Genomic DNA, 24,212 nt, shown 5'->3' on the forward strand with positions numbered 1-24,212 from the left:
TATTTCATACATAGACTTTATTCATGCTCCTGTGTGGCACAAAACCTGTATTATTTCTGTTTCCTTGAATTTGATGCTCACATGAAAACAGCTACTTTTTGAGTAGTTTGAATTGTAAAACATTTATAAATGATTTAATGGGTTCAAACAGTATTTGCCATAAATGATTGTTTCTGAAAGTGAATTGCTATTACAACCTAACAAAAACCTCAAACAAAACAATTTATTACCTTCTAAACTCTATTTTGATGAAAAACTATATTGCAATTTCCATTAATATGTAATTTTAAAATCTCATTTCTTTTTTCTCGAAAGTCTTACAACTACTCTTGATTTTCAAGTTTTGGGTTTAAACTTACTTTTTTAGAAGCCAGAGAGCCAAAGTTAGCACATAATTGGTTTAACTTTTTTAATTTTTAAATTATTTCTGCTTATTAAACTTACAATTTTTTCTTGACAAGTTATAGTATGTTTCTTTTTGGAGGTAGTTCTCCAGAAAATGAAGTCCTCCCTATCAGCAAAGACAAATTATGTTAGGAATGCCATCTTGTGGTTGAGAGTGGTCCAGTGCACTAACAGGTCCTTTCAGTGATCATCTTTAAGTCAGAAATAAAACATCCAGGAAATTCACAAATGTAAATCACAGTTATAATGTACTGTTACCACAAAGAAGGACAAATTAAATACTTGCTTCAATTGTATGTGATTTTAGTTGCCAAAAAAAAACACAATGTTCATTGAAAAGAGAGACAGTAAACAAATTATATAGGAATGGAGCCCAAATAATACAGGAAAACTGCTATAACTATAAACATGAAAACTGTTATAACTATAAACATACTTCTACTAAGACTATTCAAATACTTTTGGAAAGCGTTTCTCCTGAAATAGATAAGTAATTTTATTTCTGCATCCACTACTAACTAGTTCTGTTGATTGTTAAATCCTGGATTTAAATCTTGTGTCCTGATTTTCAAACCACATCACCTTAACTATAAACATCCAAAGTGTAGAGTGAAGGACAGAGCACTTCTCTAATCTGGTTGGCATAGGATACACACCGTTAAGTACAGTCCAGAATGGGGTTTGAGGAGAGTTAAAAACACTAGCCCTGTCTTAATAGATGCACTTACTACATCGAAGTTAGCCATTAGAGTGGTAAATTATCTTTCTAGGCAATAGAGAACCAGTAATGGTTACAGATGTACCACGTAACGGCTATGCTTAAATATTTTAATTGCTAGATTGAATACCAGGTATTTTGGTCCACTTAAAAATGGGGATGAGGGACTAGAAACTGATACATCTCTCATGAGTGCAAAGCACAGCACAAGGATCTGTGCTCTGGGCTAACTTTTGTCTTCTAGATCAGGGATCCAAGGAGCATGTGCAAGCACAATGTTCAGATCTAGAGATTAGGCTGTTGAAATTCCAAAAGTTAACAGATCTACATACAGGCATACATATTTACATAAAGAACAAAATGCTTCTTGCACTCCAAATCAACTTTTGTGATTTATTATTGAATGCTTATCACTGGAAAAAATTTCTTATTTTACTCAGAAACCTTTAATATGAACTGGTTTTCTACTAGTTTTTCCACGTGGCTCTTCAGGACATTCACATCTGCTGCACAGACCTGGTAGTCCACCTTCTCTTGCTGCTTTGCTGTCTCTAATAAAGCCTCATGTGGTGGAGGTAACGCATTGTATGAACTCAGTAAATAAACCTGACTGGAGGAAGTATGGTTGATTTCTTTGATCTTTAAAGCCTGCATGATGGCAGGTGCAAACTTTGAGTAATGAGCTGTAGAGGAGATGATCACCGGGCAGGTTTTGTCTTGCATCTTGTCTGCAACTACTTTCGCGACAGCAGTATGTGGGTCCAAAATATAGCCTGAGGTGTTGTAGGTGGAGTGAATGGCTGCCAGGCACTCTGCCTCGGAGCACCAGTCGGCTACAAAGTCCTGCTGAAGTTTCTCAACTAGGATCTTCTCTATCTGGAAGTGATGCTGCTCTTCCAGTTGGTTAAATAATCTTGTCATTAGTTGTCCATCCTTATTTGCCATCAAGTGTAAATGCCGTTCCAGGTTTGAAGATTTGAGAATATCTATGGCTGGCGAAAAGGTCTGTGCTAATTTTCTTTCCCTTAGATCATAATGTCCTGTTTTTATAAAATCAGTCAAAACATGGTTCTGATTAGAAGCACAAATGAATTTCCGAACAGGGATTCCCATCATTTTGGCATACACTGCCGCTAAAATGTTACCAAAGTTTCCTGTGGGAATACAGACATCGACAGGGCTTCCAAAAGAAATAAATCCTTGGCTAACGAGATCAAGGTATGCAGAGGCATGATAAACTACCTGGGGAAGCAGTCGGCCCCAGTTTATGGAATTAGCTGAACTTAAGACCGTTCCATATTCCACAGTAAGAAAGCCAGTAAAATCAGAGTCTTTAAAAATTGTTTTTATAGATGTCTGGCAAAAATCAAAATCTGACATGACACCCACTGCCCATCCATTTTCTTTCTGACTGCCAATTATTTGCGCTTTTTGAAAATCGCTCACTCCGTTCTCAGGGAAAAATGTGGCCACAGCTATTCTTTGCTGGTCATTCTTATTAAGATGACTAAAGCCATGTAAGACTGCACTCCCTGTGTCCCCTGAGGTGGCTACAAGTATCATGTAATTGCAACTTGGTGGAATACAGTGTGCAAAAAAATGAGGCAGAAGTTGTAAAGACAGATCTTTAAACGATCCCGTTGGTCCGTGAAACAACTCCAGGATGAACTGGTTGCCAGACAGGTGCCTGACGGGGGCAATTTTTGAGCAGGCAAAGTTCTCCCCATAAGCAGTTTCAATCATTTCTCCCAGCCTGGCAGCAGGTATGTCTGCGGGATGTATGCATTTTTCCAAGAGTACCTGTGCTCTTTCTATGTAAGTTGCTCCTACTAGGCTTTTCCACTCCCCACAGTTTAATTTGGGAAACTCCTTCTCGGGAACAAAGAGTCCACCATCAGAGGCTAACCCCTCAATCACAGCTTCACTAAAGAATTTTGCTGGAACCTTCTGTTCACAGTCTTTAGGCCAAATGTGTCGTGTGGAAATGAACGTTTCTGAGTCCACATCTTGGTATCTTTTAACTGCATTCAGCACTTTATCAGCTACTTCCTCCGGGGAAGCCCCGCTTTCACAAAAAACACGAGTGTCGTACCACTTCTTATAATACTGTCTTCTACATTTAAGTAAGTCTTTCATTGACGTTCCAGAATTCTGACCTACAATCCTATCTGTTTTCATTAATTTTAGGCGACTAACTATATCCATTAGAGGAACATCCAGATACACAATTATTCCATTTTCCTTCAGATGCCACATGCTAGCGTCATGCATTGGATTGGACCCAGTAAGGGAAATCACACTTCCAGATGCAGAGAAGTTTAACACAGCTTTTCCTTCCTCTTCTAAAAATTGCTCATTACCAACATCCTGCAATTTTTCAGACACACTCATATTCCAGGTTTTTTCAAGGACATCATCGTCCACATCTATGACACAACAGCCTAGTTTCTGACCTATTATTCTGCCTACTGTTGTCTTCCCAGCACCAGGCGGTCCCATCAGGATAATATTTTTGTCTCCAACAAGAGAGGATATTGAGTGCCATGACTTCCTTAATTCCGCAAGTGCAAAGGTTCTTGAAAGAAACAGCTGTGTGTGTTTATCTGTTTTAACATGTATACTAGCAAAACATTTCTGAATGACTCGTTTCAGATGCTGACATCGGTTAAGGTGGAGCATTCTCTCTTCACTTTTCTGCCCAAGCCAACCTAGAAACTGGCTTTAGCCCTTTGCAAAACAGGAAGACAAAACAACAAAGCAAAGACATCTGATTACTAATGTCAATAGAGTTCAAACCCCATTAGGATTGCATATAACCATGCCACAGTACATAAACTGTTAAAAATGTTTCCAAATTTATGGGACATTTTAAAAAGTACTGGAACCCAAATTCTCATATACTGCATATTATTCTTTTAATAATCTTTTCAAATCTCAAGACAGTGAGTAATCAAAACAATCTGTAAGTATGAGCAACGGAAACTTTATTCAGAAAATGCCATATCATAGATGATTTTTTTAAAGATACTAAATCAAATTAGTTTTTCTTTTCCTGTAATGAAACTGTCTCATGGTTTATAACCCATGCAAATAAGGATTATTAGGAGTTGGAATGCTATTTATTTATTTACTTGCAATGTAAAAAGCAAAACAATATTCTTTACATTTGACTTCTCTTTAGTTATATGAACATGTTGATAGACTATTGCGTTACTCATGAATTTCTTAGTCAAAGAATTCACAGCAAGAAACCAGAATAAAATGATTTGCTTATAAAATGCTTAAGTAATTTTCCAAACGATGGGGCAAAGGTATGACATTTTCTTTCTTATGTGCCTATTACAGGCATACTGTTAGGAATCATTCTTACATACTTTTCATATTGAAGGATTTTTTAAAAAGCTAGTGAAAGAAATAATAACATACAAATACTTAAAAAAAATTGATAATCAGTAGCAAAGTCAAAGACTATATATCTACAACCTCATCTGCATGGGACCGTCACTTTTATTTCTGTCCTATAAACGTCATCAGTGGAGAGGCTTAACTCCAATTCCAGACTCCAGAGTGACAGCAAAAAACCTCAAGAATGTTTCCAATGATAAGAGGACAAAATTATTCTGGCATCCAGAGAAACTCTGTAATTCCCCATACTGGTCACATCTCTGTCTTTGGAAATATATTCACCATTAAAACACAAACGTATGCCAGACAAGTCAAATTTTTATATAAAGTACAATTTAATAACTGCAGCAATGTTTATTTAAATTGACTAATTTACAGACGTGTAGTGGGGCTTTTCACATGTTCTGTGGTAGAGCCAGTATGCAACTAAGTCTTACTAAATGTTAGATGGTGTGTTTAAACGTGTTCTGAAAACTTACATTTACTACTCTAATCATCTATGCTATTCAAACTGTGTTCTTTAATAAAACACTTAGACCATTTTATGCTAACACTGAATTTAACCTATAAGCTAAATTAGAACTGTCAAGAGAAGGGATACATTTCCTTATTTGGCTTTTCAGTTTGTATGTGTTTAAATCCCACTGACTTGCAAAATGACACACAGGAACCAATCTTAGGGGGAAGAGTTTGTCAATGCTGAGGCAAAGTCAATCTTTGCAAAAAGTGGGGTCTCTAAGTGGAAAAAATTTCCAGTTAATCATAACTGCATATAATATCATAAAACTCCACACATAGACTATTATTAAAATATCCACCTGAAAATATTTAAGTACAGAAAAATAATAAACTGACCCTTTCCATGGTTCCCTAAACCTATTATTAAAAGATTACAATACTGTCTTTTTTTTCAACACGTGTATCTTATGATAGAAAAGAACTTTACTAACCAGTACTGAATTTCTGCCATCAAGCAATACACAAGACAATACAACCAAATGATAAATATAAACCTTTCCCAATGACACCTAAAATTTTAATGATTTACCTGTATGTTTAATGATCAGAGGAAGAAGGTCAGTGGACTGAAGATATGAAATGGGTGTCTGAATTATTCTTTTAAATTGTTTTATCCATCTGAATCACTACATGATTTGGACGTAATAGTATCTACTGTAAAAAGTGCAGAAAGTCTGCCACACATGGGTACCTCTTGGCTATTCAAATGAGTTTATAATGAGTTCAAAGCACATAGCATAGTGGCTAGCACATAGAAATATTCACATATATTGTAATATTAATCACTGTCACTCAGTGATGGTGGACTAAAAACATAAATTCAATCAGAGTATCTAGGCACAAGGTTTGTTTTTTTAATGGTTTGGTTTGTTTATAAACTGAGAAAATAGTGATACTCATCTGTGAATCAAGAACTGTTTTGACATGTACAGTGTAATCCTTTCCCTAGAGTAAACCAAGGACCAGAGGAACTGTACACTTGAATCTTATCAGTAATTTCTTTTATTAAACTGCATTCTGGCACTGTTCTTTAACACTAGCTGTTTGAGGGCAACTGTATAAAATAGTCTGATTCACTTATTCAGGTGGCCTTTGCTTATAACATCACAAAGTGTCTTCTTTTTCAGTTCCCAACGCATAATTTTCTGATGTCTGTATTAGTAATAACTGTATATTACCTGAGCAGCTGGTTTGTTTTATGGACACTAAATCTATTATCTGATCCTTTCCACTTTATGTGAGTTGAACGCTTAACATCAACTCCATTATAAGTAGAAGACTGAAAGACAAATATTATGCATGTTAACATCACCTTATCTTTTGTAACTATAATTCTTCCTTTGTTTTATATGAATCCAAAGTAGAAAACTGACAGTTCAATGCATTAATTCTGTATCAGTATTATTTCATCATAAAAATCTTCCTGAAACTAGCAGAAAGCAGTTATTAAGTGCCATAACATGTAACAAATATTATCATTTTTAAAGAAAAATAAAGAAGCTATATACTAAATTTTGTTTTGTAACATTTAGCCACAAACTAATTTTAGGGTTTCAATACCCATTGTAAGCAAATTAGGACAAGAGAAGATGGAATAATGCCCATAGCACATAACTTTTATCTGAAAACTGAATTTTTACTTAAGAGGTAATATAGTCAATTCTCATTACTCATGGTAGTTATGTTCCATAAAGTCACCATAAATGCAAATTAGTGAATAGTGAATCATTGCTCCCAGGGGAAATACAGGGTTAGGTTCCTGTGAGCTTCTGGTCACAACATTTTGCCAACCGATCAATACATAATATTTTATGTGTGTTTCCACTTAAAGACATCTTATTTAATATACATACATAGTGATTCTTTACCACTGAACTCAGCCAACAGCACGCTAACTCAGGCCTGAATGAAACTTATCTGACATACACATTTTCTCTGTAAGGCACACAGCAGCCTTGTTGCCTTAAGAAGATAGTGGACTAGATTAAGTCATGAAGAAAGATATTCTGAGGTTTTAAAAAAAATTCTGCATTTTTACAGCAATCAAATGTTTTCCAATAAGTAATAAGAAAAAAATGCAAATATACTAGAATATAAACTAACCAGGGGAAGGTTAGAAGCTTTGCTGCTGCTGACTACTAAGTAAAAATCCTCTTAAAAAGCCTTCCAATCAGCTGACTGAAACAGCCAGGTGGAGGGGGAAAAGGACCACAGTTCAGCGCCACGTGGTAATCACAAGGATCTCACAATTAAAGCATTTTACAAGTTCACCACTCATCTGTGCCTCCATCTCAGAATCCAAGTTGACTAAGCCTTTCCTGTTGTTAGTCTTTTGCTATTAGATATTCTCTTAATGGTCTTGAGTATCTAATTCAAATGAATCTTTAAGCATCCTTTGCAATTCTTTGACTTAGAAAAATAAAGAAATTCTTTAGATAGGGTTTATTTTCCTCCCAATTGTCTTATTTATATTCCCACCTCTGCCCATTTTATTCATCTATGTAGATTAAGATAATCTTTAGCAGAAAAATATAATTTGTATGTACAACCATTTATATAAAGGGTCTTGTGCAAACTACAATCCATAGGTCAAATCTGGCCCAGCTGCTTTTGTAAATTAAGTTTCATGGGAACAACACTGCTCATTCATTCGTCATTTGTTAACTACTGTCTTTGGCTACTTTTGAGCTATAATGGGGGAGTTGAGTAGTTTCAATGAATCCATGTCGCCTGCAAAGGCCTAAAATATTTATTATCTAGCCCTTAACAGAAAAAGTTCATGACTTCCGATTGTACACCAATCCTAATTCCTTGTGGACATACTGGATATACGCATTTCCTTGAACATGATTGCCATGTTGAGGGAATTATAATAATTAGAAATATATTCTTTGTAAACATGCTTTCAAAGGCAAAAAGAATTAAAGACCAAGTATCTAAAGGAAAAAGTTTCCTTTCCAAATGATTTAATAACTTCATTAAGACTGTACACTAAATACACTACAGTGAGACTTTAAATTGTTTCATATTTTTAAAACCACAGGAAGTATGACATGAGTGAAATTACTGTATTCATTAACAGAGGAGATTCAAGGCAAGCTAAGACCAGCTGGTGCTTCCTAACTGAAGAAATCATGCTTTGTCCTTGTTGGTTTTTTAAGGAACTAATTAGCATAATCAGTCCCAAAACGTTCCTTCTAATTAGAAAATGTATAAGCTTTGGCCAATGACTATCCATTTGGCTAACGGTGTTATCGTTCTGAGTCCTTAGTTCAAATCTTAGCATATATAGAGAACAGAATTTTTCTCCAAATGTGCTAAGCAAAATACCCCAAAACATAAAATACTCAAATTGGAAAAGAAAAGGGCAAGATGGCATATACATATATTACGTTTTGAAAAATATAAAATCTGATGTGAAGAACAGCAGGAGCATCCCCAAGGTGCCATTCATGTGAAATAAAATGTTTGTTAAACGCCTGGGATAAAAATTAAAATCTCATCAACTGGATAAAAGAAACTAAATTTGCTGTTATCTAACGAAATTCACTAACAGCCCAAGATGATAAAGGCCCTACACATTCAGCACAGCCTTTTAAGTTAACTAAGCCACCATGCTGTTTTGATCCCTCCACAGAGCACCCTGGCAGTGAGACGACCAAAATCGGCCTTTTCTTCTCTTCGAGCATCCTCACTCCCTTTGGGCAGAGTGGCCTCAGTAAGGTTGCCACAATGCCTTTTGGAGCCTCGGGATGGCAAAGGCTTCTAACTGAGCATCTTTCAGCAGTCAAAGGGGCCTAAGTAGGTTCACGGAAGAACAAATGGTTCAAACGGAATAAAACCTCAGAAAGATTATTTTCAAAAAGGGACATCAAAAAACGGGCAAAATTCAAGGCCCCGTTTAAAAGGCTTCTTCTGGTTTCGGCTGCTTGTTTGAGAAACAAAGTCAAGACCTAAGAGCAGGGGTCCAATCACGAGGTAAACAGGCGAGAAGGGGCGAGGCGCCGGAGGAAGGGAGGCGGGAGGCCGAGGGGAGGACGGAGCGCGACAGGTGGATGGGGAGGACGGCAGGGCGCGGGCGCGCTCGCCCAGGTAGCGGCAGGGCTGAGCCCGGGACGCCTGCGGCCGCAAAGGTGAGCGAGGACAGAGCGTGGGGATCACCGCGGAGCAGCGGAAAGGGGAAGCAGCGGAGGGGAAAACGCATGCGATGGGTACAGACTGGATCTACAGTGTTTTCCCTTCTCCTCATGCAACTCACCAAGAAAATCACACTGAGAAGTCGCGGGAAAGGAAAGGAAATGGGAAGGAGCGTCCAGGAGCCGCCAGCGCCGCCTCGGGACGCAGCCCCAGACCTCTGGCGCTCACCCCCTCTGGCGCTCGCCCCCTCTGGCCCTCAGCCCAGGCCCCAGGCCTCGCTGGGCTCGCCCCGCACCCACACAGCGGCCTCTGCGCCTGCGCGAGTGCGGGCCTCCGGGTCCGCGCGCCGCGCCCACAGCCGGAGCAGCCTCGCACCCGCTACCGGACTCTCGCCTGCGCTCCACCCCCACCTGAGCCCACTCAACTGTGTAGCCTTAACCGATCGCCCCGCCCCCAAGCGGGTTGGCGCCTGCGCACAAGGACCTTATTCTGTGACGCCTGAGCGCCAGCTTCGCTTCCCAACTGCCTCCCAGGAGTTTTTCTCTTCAGAAATAGAGCCAGGAAAGAGCAACATTTTTAAGGGAACGTCATTCTTCACCCCTTTACTCACAGGGGCACATATTGAACTTCTCAGGCGGAGAAGAGCTGCAGAGAGGGAAAGAGGAAATGTAGTTTGCGGTTCCGCCTTCCCCTACCCCGGTGCCTGGTAACTGTTTCCAGGGCAACCGTGCCGTCAACAACTCTAAGCAACCCCGAGAGTAACAGAAGGAAGGGTGTTTTATGTTATTCCCAAGAGAAGACTGCTAAGAAGAGGTCAAAGGAGAAATACGTGAGAGAACCCTCAGTTCCTTGAGAAGGCAGGAGAGTAGGAAAGAAAAGGGAAGCGGCGAAGAAAAGGATGGAGATACTGGCCTAGTGAGAAAAAAGCTGAATAGTTTTAAGGAGTCATTTGGTGGCCATGGAGCCACCGTGCTCTTCTGAGAGCATTTATAACCTCATACCCAGTGACTGGAAGGAGCCTCCCCAGCCTCCTAGGTATGTGGGTAAGCAGAAATTATCACTTCAAACAGGAATGGGAAATAATTGTTCCATTTCAGCATCATATGACTTTTGAAAAAAACATATTCTTACCTCAGTGAAGTAGCCTTGAATGACAGCTTCTTAAAGAAGAGTTTGCGAAATATAAGTATTTGGCATCTCACAAGTCACAGGGCGGTCAGGTGCTGTGAGAGGGCCATTTTCTTGTGTTAGCCTCTTGTTTATATGGTATGTATTTATATTGTGTTTTATCTAATTGTACATGATGTGGTATACAACATAGCCTGACATTTCTTATTGTCGAAAAGAGAAAAATCACAATTTTATTATCTTGCATTAGGGTACTTGATATTCGGTTTCAGGAGTTCATTGTTTTACTTCTGACTACACTACTGATGCCTTCTAAAGAGATATTTATTTTCCCCCCAAGATTATTATCAAATATAAGTTCCTATTTGTTTCTGAGCCTTAGTTTTTTGATTGGTGAAAGAAAATAAATGGACATGTTAGTTTCTAAGGTCTTTTTTTAAATCTAATAGTGATAGAAGTAAGAGTTGATAGAGACCCAAAAAGATGTGATTGAGTTAAAAATTTTTACATAGGTGTTAGGACCTTTAAATTCCCCAAATTTCAAGACAGTAATCACAGAGTAAACATTCCAGCTACTGTCCGGTGTAAGGACTTAAATCTATGGGGAGAAAAGAAAGGAACTGATCATTAAAATCAAATTTCTTAAAACCAGTAATATAGAGAAAAATCTTAAAAACAGCCAAAGGAAACAAAAAAGAAACATTACATACAGAGGAAGAAAGGGTCAGCAAATATCTCATCAGAAACAGTGGAAGCCAGAAGTTCAAAAGTCCGTAATGCACAAGAAAAGGGTATGACTTGGAAATTTGGATTTACACAGTGAAATAAAAAACGCTGAACATGTTAAATATATGAGTGAATCTTTCTGAATTTCTTTAAAATATACTTGACTTTTTAAAGAGAAGATAATCACAATGAATTATGGGTTTTATAATACACATAGAACACTAGGATAAAAATGGGGAGGGTAAATGTAAATATTCTTTCATAAGGTTCTTATACCTTATGTGAAGGAATATAATAATACTTGAAGGGTAGGCTATGATGAGTTAAACATGTATATTGTAAACCTTAGAATGTCCACAAAATAAAACAACAACAAAAAACAAGGCAGGATAAAATAAGGAAGAACCCACAATGGTATATGTAGGAAACAAATAGCAAGATGGTAAATTTAAACACAAACATTTTTAAAATCACATTTAATGTGAATGGTCTAAACACACCAAATAAAATAAATTGTTATAAAGGATAAAAATTCTATGTTCTCTGTAAGAAAATCACCTTAGAAAGAAAGACATAAGGAAGTAAAAAGTCAAAGAATGGAAAAGCACTGTGTTGCCATTAATCAAAGGAGTGCTGGATTGGTTATATTAATATCAGACAGTATATTCTAGAATACAGAATTTTAAAAGGTATTAAGATCATTATTTTATAATGATTAAGTGAAATTTTTTAAAAAGGCATGATAGTTCTAAATGCTATGCACCTACTATTAGAGTTTCAGAATATATGAAGCAAAACCCGATAGAACTAGAAGAAGAAATAGACAAATCCAAAATTGTAGTCAGAGATTTCAAAATCTCTCTTTCAATGCTTGTTAGAACACTTGAAAATACTACCAACCATTTTGACCTAATTGTCATGTATAGAACACTCCAGTCAACAGCAGTGTTGTACACTTGCTTTTCCAGTGTATGTAGAACACTTATCAAGAAAGACCATGGTTTGTTCCATAAAACAAGTTTCAGAAAATTTTAAAGGCTTGAAATTGTACAGAAATATTTTCTCTAATCACAATAGAAATCAGAAGTCAGAGAGTTATCTGGAACACCCCCAAATATTTGGAGACCAAGCAAAACACATCTAAACAAACTCCTAAGCCAAAGAATATATCATAAAGGAATTTTAAAAGGTATTTTGAACTGAATAAAAATGAAAGCGTAGCATATCAGTATTTGTAGGCTACAGCTATAAAGCTGTACCTGGAGGGAATTGTATAGTGTGTGTGTGTATGTGTGTGTGTGTGTGTGTGTGTATAAAGGTTTAAAGTCAAATATCTAAACTTGCACCTTAAGAAACTAAAGAAAAAGAAAAGCAAATTAAACCCCAAATAAGGGGAAATAGTAAAGATCAGTGCAGAAATCATTGAAATGGAAAGCATGTGAACATTAGAGAAAGTCAATGAAAAGCTAGTTCTTTAATAACATCAATAAAATGAATAAACCCCTAGCCAGAATTATCAGCAAAAAGAAAAAAGAAAAAGTGAGAAGACAAATTACCATTAGGGATGAGAGAGGTGACATCACTATAGATGCTACAGATGTTCAAAGGATAACAAGGAAATGCTATGAACACGTTTACCCTGGCACCTTTTTCTTAGGGGAAAGCTTCTACCTAATTTGCCTAAGCCTAATGGACAGGGTTCAGATAATACAGATAATTATGCTTTACAGCTATTTCCAAATGAATATAGACATATACAAACTAGAAATGTATATTCCTTATTAAACTTTAAATAATTTTTACTAGAAACATATATGCTGCAACTTTTCTTTTTAATTTTAGGTATGTATCACTTTTTAAGGCAGCTGTAAAAGAGGACATGCAAAAATTTAAAACTGCAGTGAAAACTATGGGACCAGCAAAACTTGAAATACCTTCCCCAAAGGATTTCCTGAAGAAACATTCAAAGGAAAAAACTCTACCACCCAGTAAGTTTTATTACCCTTTTTAATATTAAAAGTGTTAACAGGTAATTTAACTAAAATTATTTTGTCTGTGAATATTTAATGTTCACAGTGATAGCAATTTTGCCTTGTATTAAACAGAATTTGAGAGGCCAGGAAAAAGTAGAAGTCAAGAATGTGGTAGATGCACCCAGTGTTCACAGCAGCATTATTTATAATTGCCAAGATATGGAAGCAACCTAGTGTCCATTGACAGATGATTGGATAAAGAAGATGTGGTATATGTATGTAATGAAATACTATTCATCCATAAAAAGAATGAAATTTTGCCATTTGCAACAATATGGATGGACTTGGAGAGTATTATGCTAAGGAAAATAAGTCAGAAAGAAAAAAGTAAATACTATATGATATCACATATATGTGGAATCTAAAAAATACTACAAACTTGTGAATAGAACCAAAAAGAAACAGACTCACAGATAAAGAGAACAAACTATGGTTACCAGTGGGGAAAGGGAAGAGGGGAGGGGCAATACAGGGGTAAGGGATTAAAAGGTACAAACTATTATATATAAAATAAGATACAAGGACATATTGTACAACACAGGGAATATATCCAATATTTTATAGTAACTATAAATAGAGTATAACCTTCAAAAATTGTGAATTACTATATTGTACACCTGTAACTTATATTGTACATCAACTATACTTCAACTTAAATATTGTTTTCAAAGTTTCTCAAAAAAAGAATGTAGTAGAAAAAGAGAGTGGACAATGCTAAGTTTCCCTCCAAACACTTTCCTTTGGATGGTACAGGAGTCTTGAACTACGTCTTGGACTATCCAATAAAGCCACACCTCCAGGACCACATACATGTCTCACCATCTTTGTCCCTAGCCAAATGACTTCAATAGCAAACAGCTATTATAAGAAGAGTTCTAAACCCCAATGGGCAAGATTGTTTGGCATCTAAACCCTGTCTAGTCTTTTCTCAAAGAGATGAAAATTACAACCATTACTATCAGTTGTTGAAGCAATTACCAGGTCACTATAGGTTTGAGTATGGGCTTTAACTCTCTCAGATCTCTAAGACCATTAGGACAATAAAAGAGTTAAATGAAATGGGGGAGCCTTGATGAATGTGTTGGGGTTAAGATTTGAGTAAGGTTTTGTCAAGATAGTTGTTGCCTTCGGTTCTTAAAAATAAATTGTAACTATTTTACATTTTAGCATTTTGACAAACTATTTTGATGTCCTGTATCAAAATAGATGAGTCAGAGGCTGTGTAAAAATGGCCAGTTTGATCTGCTGCTAATGAAGAGAATGTGGTATAGAGAAAAAAATAAGATAAATTCTGGACAGTAGTTATTTTAGGAGGTGAGACGTAGTCGGGGAGGAATGAATAGAAAACTTCAACAGTATTGGTAATCCTTTATGTCTTAAGCTGCATGTTAGGTACATAGCTATTACATGGTTTTTATACCTTATAATAATAATTTTAGTGAAAAAAATTCACAAGTTCTTGGACTTTCAATACACCAAGTTTGATTTATTTACTTGGTGATTTTTATGGTAACTTTCCTCTGAAGAAGAAATTATTAGTAATATTGAAAGTACTCAGAGAAGAGTTTTAATGTTTCTTTGAACTTTTTTCAGTGGGAAAACTGAACATTATAAGAAAATATTTTCACAATAGCTAATAAAAACGCATTAGTTAGCTAATATATGATTTGAGGTGTTTATTTTCTTCCCATAGATTTTTATATTGTTCTTCAGCATATTAATTGACTGCTACACTTAACTTTTTGCATTTATGATTACTGATTTTTACCTTAAATAGTTGAATATATTCTTAATACAACTCTAATATACTAGTGGTAAAATTGCTGGATGTTATAAATAGTACTGAGTAGCAATGTGTATGTATAGTTTAATATTAACAAGGGAATGTTATGTTCTGCAGAAAAAAAGTTTGATCGAAGTGAGCCCAGAAAGCCTCCTGTGCCTTTGAGGACTGACCATCCAGTCATGGGAATACAGTGTGAAAAAAATTTTATAAATACAAATGCAGCCGATGTCATTATGGCAGTGGCTAAAAAGCCTAAACCAGTTTATGTTGACAGAAGAACTGGAGACAAGCATGACCTTGAAACTTCAGGACTGGTTCCGAAGTACATCAATAAAAAGGTAGTCTTGTGATACATTAATGAAACCTGAGATTCCAGTAATTTAAATATGCTATTCATAATGATTCTCTATGTGATCATTAATAGTGCTCTCACTGACGGACTGGTGGTTACTGGTGGGCAGAGTGGGAGGGGAAGGGGCATCACAGGAGTAGGGGATTAAAAGGTACAAATTATTATGGTTAAAATAAATAAGCTATAAGGATATATTATACAGCACAGGGAATATAGCCAATAATTTATAGTAACTTTAAATGGAGTGTAATCCATAAAAATTTTGAACCACAATGTTGTATACCTACAACTAATATACTGTTGTAAACCAACTGTACCTCAATAAAAAAAATTGTGCTCTCACTGGACAATCCTATTATCTAAATTGACACTTCTTATTTCTCTGTAGCCTGTGTTTGGTCTAAATCTAGTGTGATGAAATTACAGAAAATTTGGAATGAATAACAACATGTGGTTCAGTAGAGGAAAGCTCTGATTGCTTCCCTTAATTTCCATTGTTAATATATTTAACAATTTTAACAAACATTCACTAAAAGATACTCATTTTTGGTGAGGTGGAAATGTCATAAGAAGCCCAGTCATTACTGTAAATCCAGAAGAAATGACCTTTCAGAAGAGCCTAATATTTAGCCATCAGTTTGCAGTATCTTGGCATCAGAATGAGAGAAGAGAAGAGGAAAACAACTTTAGAACCATCCATCCTATCAGTGTAGTGTGAATAATTCACAGTACTTTTTTGACCTGAATATATTAATTTGTGTTTGGTTTAAAGTAAAGCAGACCTTGAAAGTACTGTACAATAGTCTTTTCAGGACCTTCATTTCTATCTGAAAAAGTGCTTATCAGATAGGAATATAATTTCACTTTTGAAAATTGTAGAAGCTTGGGTTTGTTTCAGTAGAGAACTTTAAAATTTAAAAAGCTAACCAGAAGAGATGGGCAGGGTACAGCTCAGTGGTAGAGCATACATCTAGCATGCACAAGGTCCTAGGTTCAGTCCCCAGTGCCATCATTAGAATAAATAAGTAAATAAACCTAATTACTTCCCCCCACCAAAAAAAAAAAATCAATTTAAAAAGAAAGCTTACAAAAAAACCTCACATAAAGCTTATTTTACTTTGCATGCTTCTAGAGCACAACATTGCTGGAAACATATAGCAAAAGACAAGTGCAAAACCCTAAAGAATAATAATTCATGATATAACATGTCAAAAAGGAAAGGAAGGAAAGAAGGAAGAAAGGAAGAGAAAAAAGGAATTGCAGCAGTGATGTAGGAGAGGCGTGTGTTGAGGTGGTCCAGTGATCTGCCGTGGTAAGTCCAGTGCCTGTTCAGAATCAAAACAGGAACCTCAGAGCTGTTGTCAGGGAGCACTGCTTATTCCCTGAGAAACCCTCGTCACTCAGTTGGCTGAGACACCTTGGAAGTCCTTAGTAGGATCCAGGAGTCGGCAGCACGTGCCAACAGAGACTTCAGGCTTCTCTGGAAACTTCATCTCTCTGTGGCCCCCGGAGGCTGGTCATAGTCCTTGACCCATAGAGTGTAGAAAAGCAGAAATTTCACTCTTCAGGCTCTTTAAAGCCACTCACAGTCCATCCTTTCTCCACTATTGTGTAAAACCGCTCATCTTTTGATGGTCATGCCACCAACAGCCGCACACTTGCCCCTCCTTCTGGCGGCCTTCTGCCTAATCTCTCTGCTTCAGTACAATTTCTGCATTGAACAGAAAATTAAGAGTCTCCATCCTGGAGACAGGAAAATATTAGGTTAGTCCACCTGGGCTTGTTCACCGAGCCATGCAATTCTTTGCTCCTAGTGTATGTACTCCAGCCGGCTAAGCCATCAGGGCTCATGAAGGACTAATTCAGCTTACTTGCCACTTATTAGAGTTAAGATTTAAAACCTATTATTGGTAAGTGAGATAGTAAGTCCTTGTAAGGGCAATGCCACTTTTTAAAAAGTGGGTGAACTTCATGTTTTAGCTCCAAATAAAATATTACATGTCCATTTGTGCCACGAGGACAGTTTGTGTAAGCAAACTGAAGCCTGGATGTTTGCCTGAGTATTACAGCAGTAACAGTGAGGCAGCATTTCTGATTCTAACTCCACCACTTACTTAACTCTGTGATCTTGAACAAGTTATTGGATTTACCACAGCACTGTAGTGAGGATTAAGTGATGTAAAATATATTAAGCAGTTGATGCAATACCTGGCACCTAATAAATGTTTGATAAAGAGTGGCTCTTATAATATATGCAATTATTAATGATATGATTAATTCTTCAGTGATCCCGCACATGCAAATATTTCAGATCACTGCACCTTTAACCCATTTGTGAGATAGTTTTTTCTCCTAAACAGAGTATGCCAAACATAGTTTAATCTTTTGTGATGACGCAAAATCAGCATTATGAACATCAGTGATTGTACTGAGCTGAAATGAGGTGTTGCCCTCACTGTTTCCTGAAACTGCTTGTACTGATTACCCTTGAACTAACTTACCAGAATACTGAGCTCTTAAGAGTTTATTTGTGTAGTGCTTTGCAACTTTCCAGAACACATTTATAACTAGGATTTCTACCCCTGGTTCAGTCAGGATTAAGTTAGGTTATGCTATGGTTAACAAGACCCAAGGAGGGCAAAGGTTACTTCCGTCCACATCGGGTAATTCAGGCCACATGACTACATCTTACTCAAAGGGGAGGGGGAAAGCATTGTCCTGCCAAGTGCCTAGAAGGAGAAGAACCAGAATATTTGTAAACAGTTCTAATGCCTACCATCTCAACAGCTGCTTCTTCAGAGAGGTCTTCCTTGGCATCGTTTACCTAAAATAGCTCTCCTTTCTTCTTACTGGATTTTGCTTTGGCACGTGCGCGTGCGCACGCACACACACACACACACACACACACGTTAATACTTTATTTTTGCTGAGTTCCTCTCACCATAGAATGCACATTCTGTGAGGACAGAAACTTTGCCTTGCTTCTTCCTTAGTGTAGCTAGCACCAAGTACATTCTCAAATAATTTTTTGAAGGATGAACAGGGAGCAGTCCTCTTTATAGTGGTGTCAACACGTTTACTAGCTTGAAAGAATCACAGCTGATTGCTTCAGCATCAGTCCTTGTAAGCAGCCCAGGAGCCTAAAAATGTATTTTGCATTTCCAAAAACTGCCTTAGGGGCCCAAGTCAGTTTTTTACTTAAAGCAGATGTGCTTAGTATCTTTCACTTCGTTTTTGCAACACATTGGAAGTATTTACCTTCTTCTTTTTTTTAAACAAGAGCATGCAAAACAGACCTCAAGATACTCAAGATAGTTCAAGGTAAAAGCTGAAGCACCTTGAAGAAATAAAGAAAAGCCAAGTCTTAAGGGTAAAGTAAGGGCCCAGTCATCAGGCAAGAACAGGCACTGGGAAGAAGAGGGAAAACAAAGGGCCACAATAGCAGTGCAGGCAGTTTTAAATGACCAGAATCCACTAGCTCCCAATAGGGAAAAAAAAATCACTGACTTATTTCAATTTGCAGTGTTCTGAACAAAGGCTTTACGTCTGTAATATGTCTTTTTCTCCTGATCATCAGTTGGTATGTACACATGTGTAAGATTACTTTCAGGTTGTTGGATTTTTTTTATCTTTTCCTTTTAAGGATTATGGTGTCACGCCTGAATATATATGTAAGCGAAATAAGGAAGCGAAGAAAGCCCAGGAGGAGTATGATAACTATATCCAAGAAAACCTTAGGAAAGGAGCGATTAAAAGGGTATCTGATGAAGAAAGGGAGGCAGTTCTGCAAGTAAGTGTTCTGTAATGTACATTCACGTGTGAGTCTTTAGAACATCTCAAAAGCAAGGTCCACCATCAATGATTATTAAGGCCAGCACTTTGATTTTGAAATCAGAACACTCTCTTTTGATTACAGTGGCAGCTAAACACAGCAAAGCTGGCTCTTTGGGGAGAGCAAAAAGTTGTAACATAGAGATTATTGAATAATGATTTGTTTCCAACTGAGTGAGCTGCTGTTTTTTCCTGAAGTAGTATTGTAAGCAAGCTCACATTCTCCTGCAACACACATGCATTAATAAAGCAAAAGAGCATTATTTTCATTCTCATGTCCCTGAATTTAAAAAAAAAAAAATCCATAAAATAGAGGTTTTTTCACTAGGTGGAGCTCTAGAATAATTGGAACTGTCCCTAGACCAACTTTATTTTTCTTTCCTCTAAGCCAAATGTCCAGAGTTCAAAATAACCAGGTGCTAGGTTTTACATGTTTTCTTTATTTTGAATAAAATAGACTTAAAGACACTTACATTGGAGTTTTTAATGCGAGACTTAATTTGAAGCATTTCAGACATCAGGGAATGTGATCAGGGTTGCTCCATCGTCATTAGAGGGCTTTTATTAATCAGCTGCTTACGCTCTTCTGTAGTCATGCTCTTTCTTATAGAGGTAAAGATAGCACTTTAGTCTTTGTTTTGTTAGTTTGAAAGATTTCTACAAAGCTTTATCTAGTGACCTTTTAAAAACAGGAAAAAAAGTCTTACTGCATAATTTCTACTGAAAAATGGATTCATATGCTGTTTTAAATTCTTAATGTTTTATCAATGTCAACACAGTCATCAGTAGACATTTATTAAATGCCTGTTCTGCAGAGTATCATGCTGAGCCCCAAGGGGCATAAGATAAAATTTCTAGTATGGATAATGTTGTAATTTAATTGATGAGAGATGCTGTGTATATGTGTACATATAGAGGTAGGAGTCTGTGTGAGTACAGATCATATGTTTTACCAGGTTGCAAGGCATGAACATTCACTGCAGGATGTAGGTAGGTCTTTAGCTGGGCCTTAAGCTGCAGAGTAAGAGGGTTTCCCAGACAGCAGGAGTGGCCTGAGGGCAAGGATTGTGTCTCTTTGTTGTTATCAGTCTCCCCAGTGCCTAACCCAGTGCCTGGTATAAACACAGGTGTTTCATAATGGTATGCTGGAAAGAAGAAAGGAAGACAGGCAGGCAAGAAGGCTGGCAGATGTGCAGGTGGGACAGTATGTCCCTTGCAGGAAGAGCACTGCTCTTTGGTTCCCTCTCTTCCTCTCTCCCTCCCCCTCTCTCATTTGGATTCTGCCATTCTTAAAATAGACATGCTTTTGTGAAAGCCAGGTTTTTATATCTAAAATAATGCTGAAAAATAAAGAGAGGAAGAACTTCCCCCAGAAGAAAAAGGCTCTTCCACCCTGCACCTTCTTGGCTGAGGTGAGTAAGCAGGTCTCAGCTTCCTAACATGGTCACTTACAGAGTTCCTTTGCATCCACGTTGATGGACAATAGCTAACCCTCCCTTGGATGCCTTGTTAGCCAGGTCATGTAGCTGCCATGGTAACAGCCACTAGCTATGCTCCTGACAAGCCCTGAACCCTGCTCCCCTCCCTGGTTAAGAGCTGCATATAGTTATATGACAGCATGGTTACATGTCCCCGAGGAGGACACATTCTGCTCATTCTTCATGAAATAACAATCTCATTATTATGGAAAGGATCTTTTGGTCTAATGATGCCAAACTTCTCATTTCATAGATGAGGATATAAAATGCAACCGTATTAAGTGGGCTTATTTGTTCCTTCATCTGTCCATTCATCTACTGAACATCTTCTATGTTCTGGGCATTGTACCCAGCCTGGGAGATACTACTGTGAGCAAAGCAAATGTGGTCCTTACTGTCAGTGAACTTGCAGTTTGGTTTACCTTTGCTCTGGTCACAAAATTATCAGGTAGCTGAAGAGGGACTAAAACTCACATCAACCAATTCCCAGGCCAGTGTTTTCCCACCGCATTATACACACGTGCATAGGAGGTGACAGACGGAAGCTCTGTCTGCTATGGATCCAGCAGGAAGTGGAAGGCAACCTGGGCTGGGATTCTGAAGAGAATTTATGGAGGAACTATTTACAGAAGTGAAGCTGGGCTAAGGGAACCAACAAGGAACACTGAGGCACCAGGACTAGGGGCGGTGGGAATCACCACCACCCTAGGCTGAAGGGCAGAGGAAGAAACAGCATTACCAGAGCCGGGTGAGAGCTGGAGCCTGGAAGAGGGGCCCTGATAGGCATTGTAGTCACAAACGGAAGAGCTGACCATGTCCAGGTCATGTCAAGTGAGGGGGAAAGAAAGGCCCCAAGCTCGCGGTCTCTTCTCCCACCAGTGCCTTCCTTGGCTGAACTCAGGGAGAGGCTGGAGGGCAAAAGTGCTGAGGGAGGAGCAGCCCACAGGAATTAACACCGCATCCCACCACACCCCAGTCATAGGGCAGGACAAGAAGGTGCAGAATGGATGGGGTGGGGTGGAGACAGAAGGAGCCTGAAACTGAAGGCACTTCTTACTTATTTTATGACTGCTTCTCCCTGTGTGAAACTTTTCCAAAATTAGCAGTATTATTTCGGTGCCAAACTAAAAGAGAGAAAAATTAAGAAATAAAAATATGGGAAAATCTCTATTGCTGCAGTGGATAAAACATTTTTTAAGATGGAATTACCAAAAAAAAAAAAACCCTCTTAAAAACAGAAAAGAGGCTATTTCAATATAATACGAAATATGAATCGCATTTAGTTCCCATCCCTAGCTGTTGACTTTGATCCAAATATTACTGTACACACTGGAAGATAAAGCAAAGTATTCTTTAAAAAGAAAGACTGCAAAATGTGTAGCTGCTATGACCACAAGTAATAGGGAAATATCACCCAACGAGCTGTGAAAAACCTTTGATATTTCAAAGTGTCTAAATAACATAGATTTCTTTTCTGCAATAGGCACTCCTATGGAGCGCTGTGGAAACATATACCCCATTTCATAATGAAAGGCTATGGAAAAATAGAATTCTTTTGAGGATTTCTTTTTGGAATACTTCTCATACAATATCAAGAACTGTGTTAATTCATTCCCCTCTTTTTAAAATTTAAAAGATGCTTTCCCTTCTGTCTTTTCCCCTTTCCCAAATCCTAATCTCACTTAGGAAGAGTTCAACATTTGTGACCTTTTCTCTCAACCCGTTTTCCTATAAAGTGTGCCCAATTTTGTCATCTTTTTTACCTGAGCATGGAAATAAATCACTGAAGCTATCTTGTCCCCAAAAAGTTTCTACGAGACTAAATTTGTACTAGGGCTCATTATGAAGATATTATATAGGACACTTCTAATATGCTCATAAATCTAAATCTGTGGCCATGATTTTCAAGGAACATATTTTCTTTCTTTCTCTTTTTTTTAATCAGTAGTTTTAAATGATTCCACTCCTGTACTCTGGCTAGGACTTCCAATATTATGTTAATGAAAGTGGTGAGAGTGGACATCTTTGGTTGTGATCTTAGAGGAAAAGCTTTCATCTTTTCATTGTTGAGTATGATAGTAGCTGTGGGCTTGTCATATATGTTTGGTCTTTTATTATGTTGAGGTATGTTCCCTCTATATGCACTTTGTTGAGAGTTCTGATTATAAATGGAGGTTGAATTTTGTCATGCTTTTTCTGCATCAGTTGAGGTGATCATATGGTTTTTATCCTTTATTTTATTAATGTGGTGTATCACATTGACTGATTTGCAGATACTTGAACCAGCCTTGCATTCCTGGAATAAGTCCCTCTTGATTATGGTGCAGATATACCTCGATTTATTGCACTTCATTTTATTGTGCTTCCAGATATTGAGGTTTTTACATATGGAAGATTTGTGGCAATCCTGCACAACTAGATGATGGTTAACATATTTTAGCAATGAAATATTTTTATTAAGGTATTTATTTTATTAGACATAATGGTATTATTGTACATTTAATAGACTACAGTATAGGGTAAATATAACTTATGTAGCAGTGGGAAACTAAAAATTCATGTGACTGACTTTATTAGGATATTCAGTTTATTGCAGTGATCTGGAACCAAACCTGAAATATCTCCAAAGTATGCCTGTGTATGGTCCTTTTAATGTACTGTTGAATTCAGTTTGCTAATAATTTGTTGAGGATTTTTGCATCTATGTTCCAGAGATAATTGGCTTGTGATTTTCTTTTCTTGTGGCATCCTTGTCCAGTTTTGATATAGGATAATGCTGTCCTTGTAAAATGAGTATGAAAGAGTTCCCTTCTTTTCTATTTTTGGAAGAGTTTAAGAAAGATTGGTAATAATTCTTTGGATGTTTGGTAGGATTCACTATCTGGTCCTGGACTTGGGAGATTTTTGATTACTGCTTCAATCTCTTAACTCATTATTGGACTGTTTATGTTTTCTCATTTTTCATGATTGTCTTAGTAGGTTGTATGTTTCTAGGAATTTACTCATTTCTTCTAAGTTGTCCGATATGTTGGCATGTAATTGTTCATAGTGGTCTTCATTATTCTTTGTATTTCTGTGGTATCCTTTATAATATCTCCTCTTTCATTTCTGATTTTATTTGAGTCCTCTCTTTTTTTCTTTGTGAATCTAGCTAGAGCTTTATTAATTTTGTTTATCCTTTCAAAGAACCAGCTATTATTTTATTCATCTGTTCTATTGTCTTTTTAGTTTCTATTTCATTTATTTATGCTCTAATCTTTGTTATTTCCTTCTTTCTACTAACTTTGGGCTTTGTTTGTTCTTTTCTTTCTGGTCCTAGAGGTTTAAAGTTAGGTTGTTTGAGATTTTTCTTGTTTCTTGAGGTAGGCATTTATCCACTGTGAACTTCCATTTTAGAACTGTTTTTGCTGCATTTCATAAATTTTGGTATGTTATATTTCCATGTTGTCATACTTCCATTTTTGTGAGATTCAAGGTATTTTTTAAATTTCTCTTTTTATTTCTTCTTTGACTCATTGTTTGTTTAGTAGCATATTGTTTAATCTTCACATATTTGTGAATCTTCTAATTTTCTTCAAATAATTGATTTCTAGTTTCAAACTATTGTGGTCAGAAAAGATATTTGATATGATTTCAGTCCTCTATAATGTATTAAGTCTTGAATTGTGACCTTATCTATGATCTGTCCTGTAGA

General features: G+C 37.1%; 2 protein-coding genes across 4 annotated transcripts in view; one reads left to right on the forward strand and one right to left on the reverse strand.

The window, feature by feature from the left end:
• On the reverse strand, nucleotides 1-9,573 carry THNSL1 (threonine synthase like 1). Its single transcript, XM_010967956.3, has 2 exons — nucleotides 9,306-9,573; nucleotides 1-3,850 (listed from the first exon to the last, which is right to left on the reverse strand). The coding sequence occupies exon 2, from the start codon at nucleotides 3,800-3,802 to the stop codon at nucleotides 1,556-1,558; it is 2,247 nt and encodes a 748-aa protein (XP_010966258.2). The 5' UTR covers nucleotides 3,803-3,850; nucleotides 9,306-9,573; the 3' UTR covers nucleotides 1-1,555.
• The window catches only part of ENKUR (enkurin, TRPC channel interacting protein), a 20,729-nt gene continuing 5,525 nt past the window's right edge, over nucleotides 9,009-24,212 (forward strand). The window contains exons 1-4 of one of the 3 annotated variants that reach the window (XM_045505013.2): nucleotides 9,009-9,180; nucleotides 12,881-13,026; nucleotides 14,969-15,195; nucleotides 18,853-18,999. In XM_045505013.2, coding sequence (XP_045360969.1) covers nucleotides 12,918-13,026; nucleotides 14,969-15,195; nucleotides 18,853-18,999 — 483 coding nt within the window. In that variant the 5' untranslated portion in view covers nucleotides 9,009-9,180; nucleotides 12,881-12,917. Of the gene's footprint in view, nucleotides 9,181-9,749; nucleotides 10,220-12,880; nucleotides 13,027-14,968; nucleotides 15,196-18,852; nucleotides 19,000-24,212 lie in introns of those variants that run through there. The other 2 variants (XM_010967957.3, XM_010967958.3) reach the window with 2 other exon arrangements.

The sequence above is a fragment of the Camelus bactrianus genome, chromosome 35 (genome assembly GCF_048773025.1).
Source record: "Camelus bactrianus isolate YW-2024 breed Bactrian camel chromosome 35, ASM4877302v1, whole genome shotgun sequence".
In the NCBI taxonomy this organism is placed as follows: domain Eukaryota; kingdom Metazoa; phylum Chordata; class Mammalia; order Artiodactyla; family Camelidae; genus Camelus; species Camelus bactrianus.

Excerpts from the sequence above, each read along its gene's own strand:
- THNSL1 (XM_010967956.3), bottom strand. The coding sequence starts at position 3,802 with ATGCTCCACCTTAACCGATGTCAGCATCTGAAACGAGTCATTCAGAAA.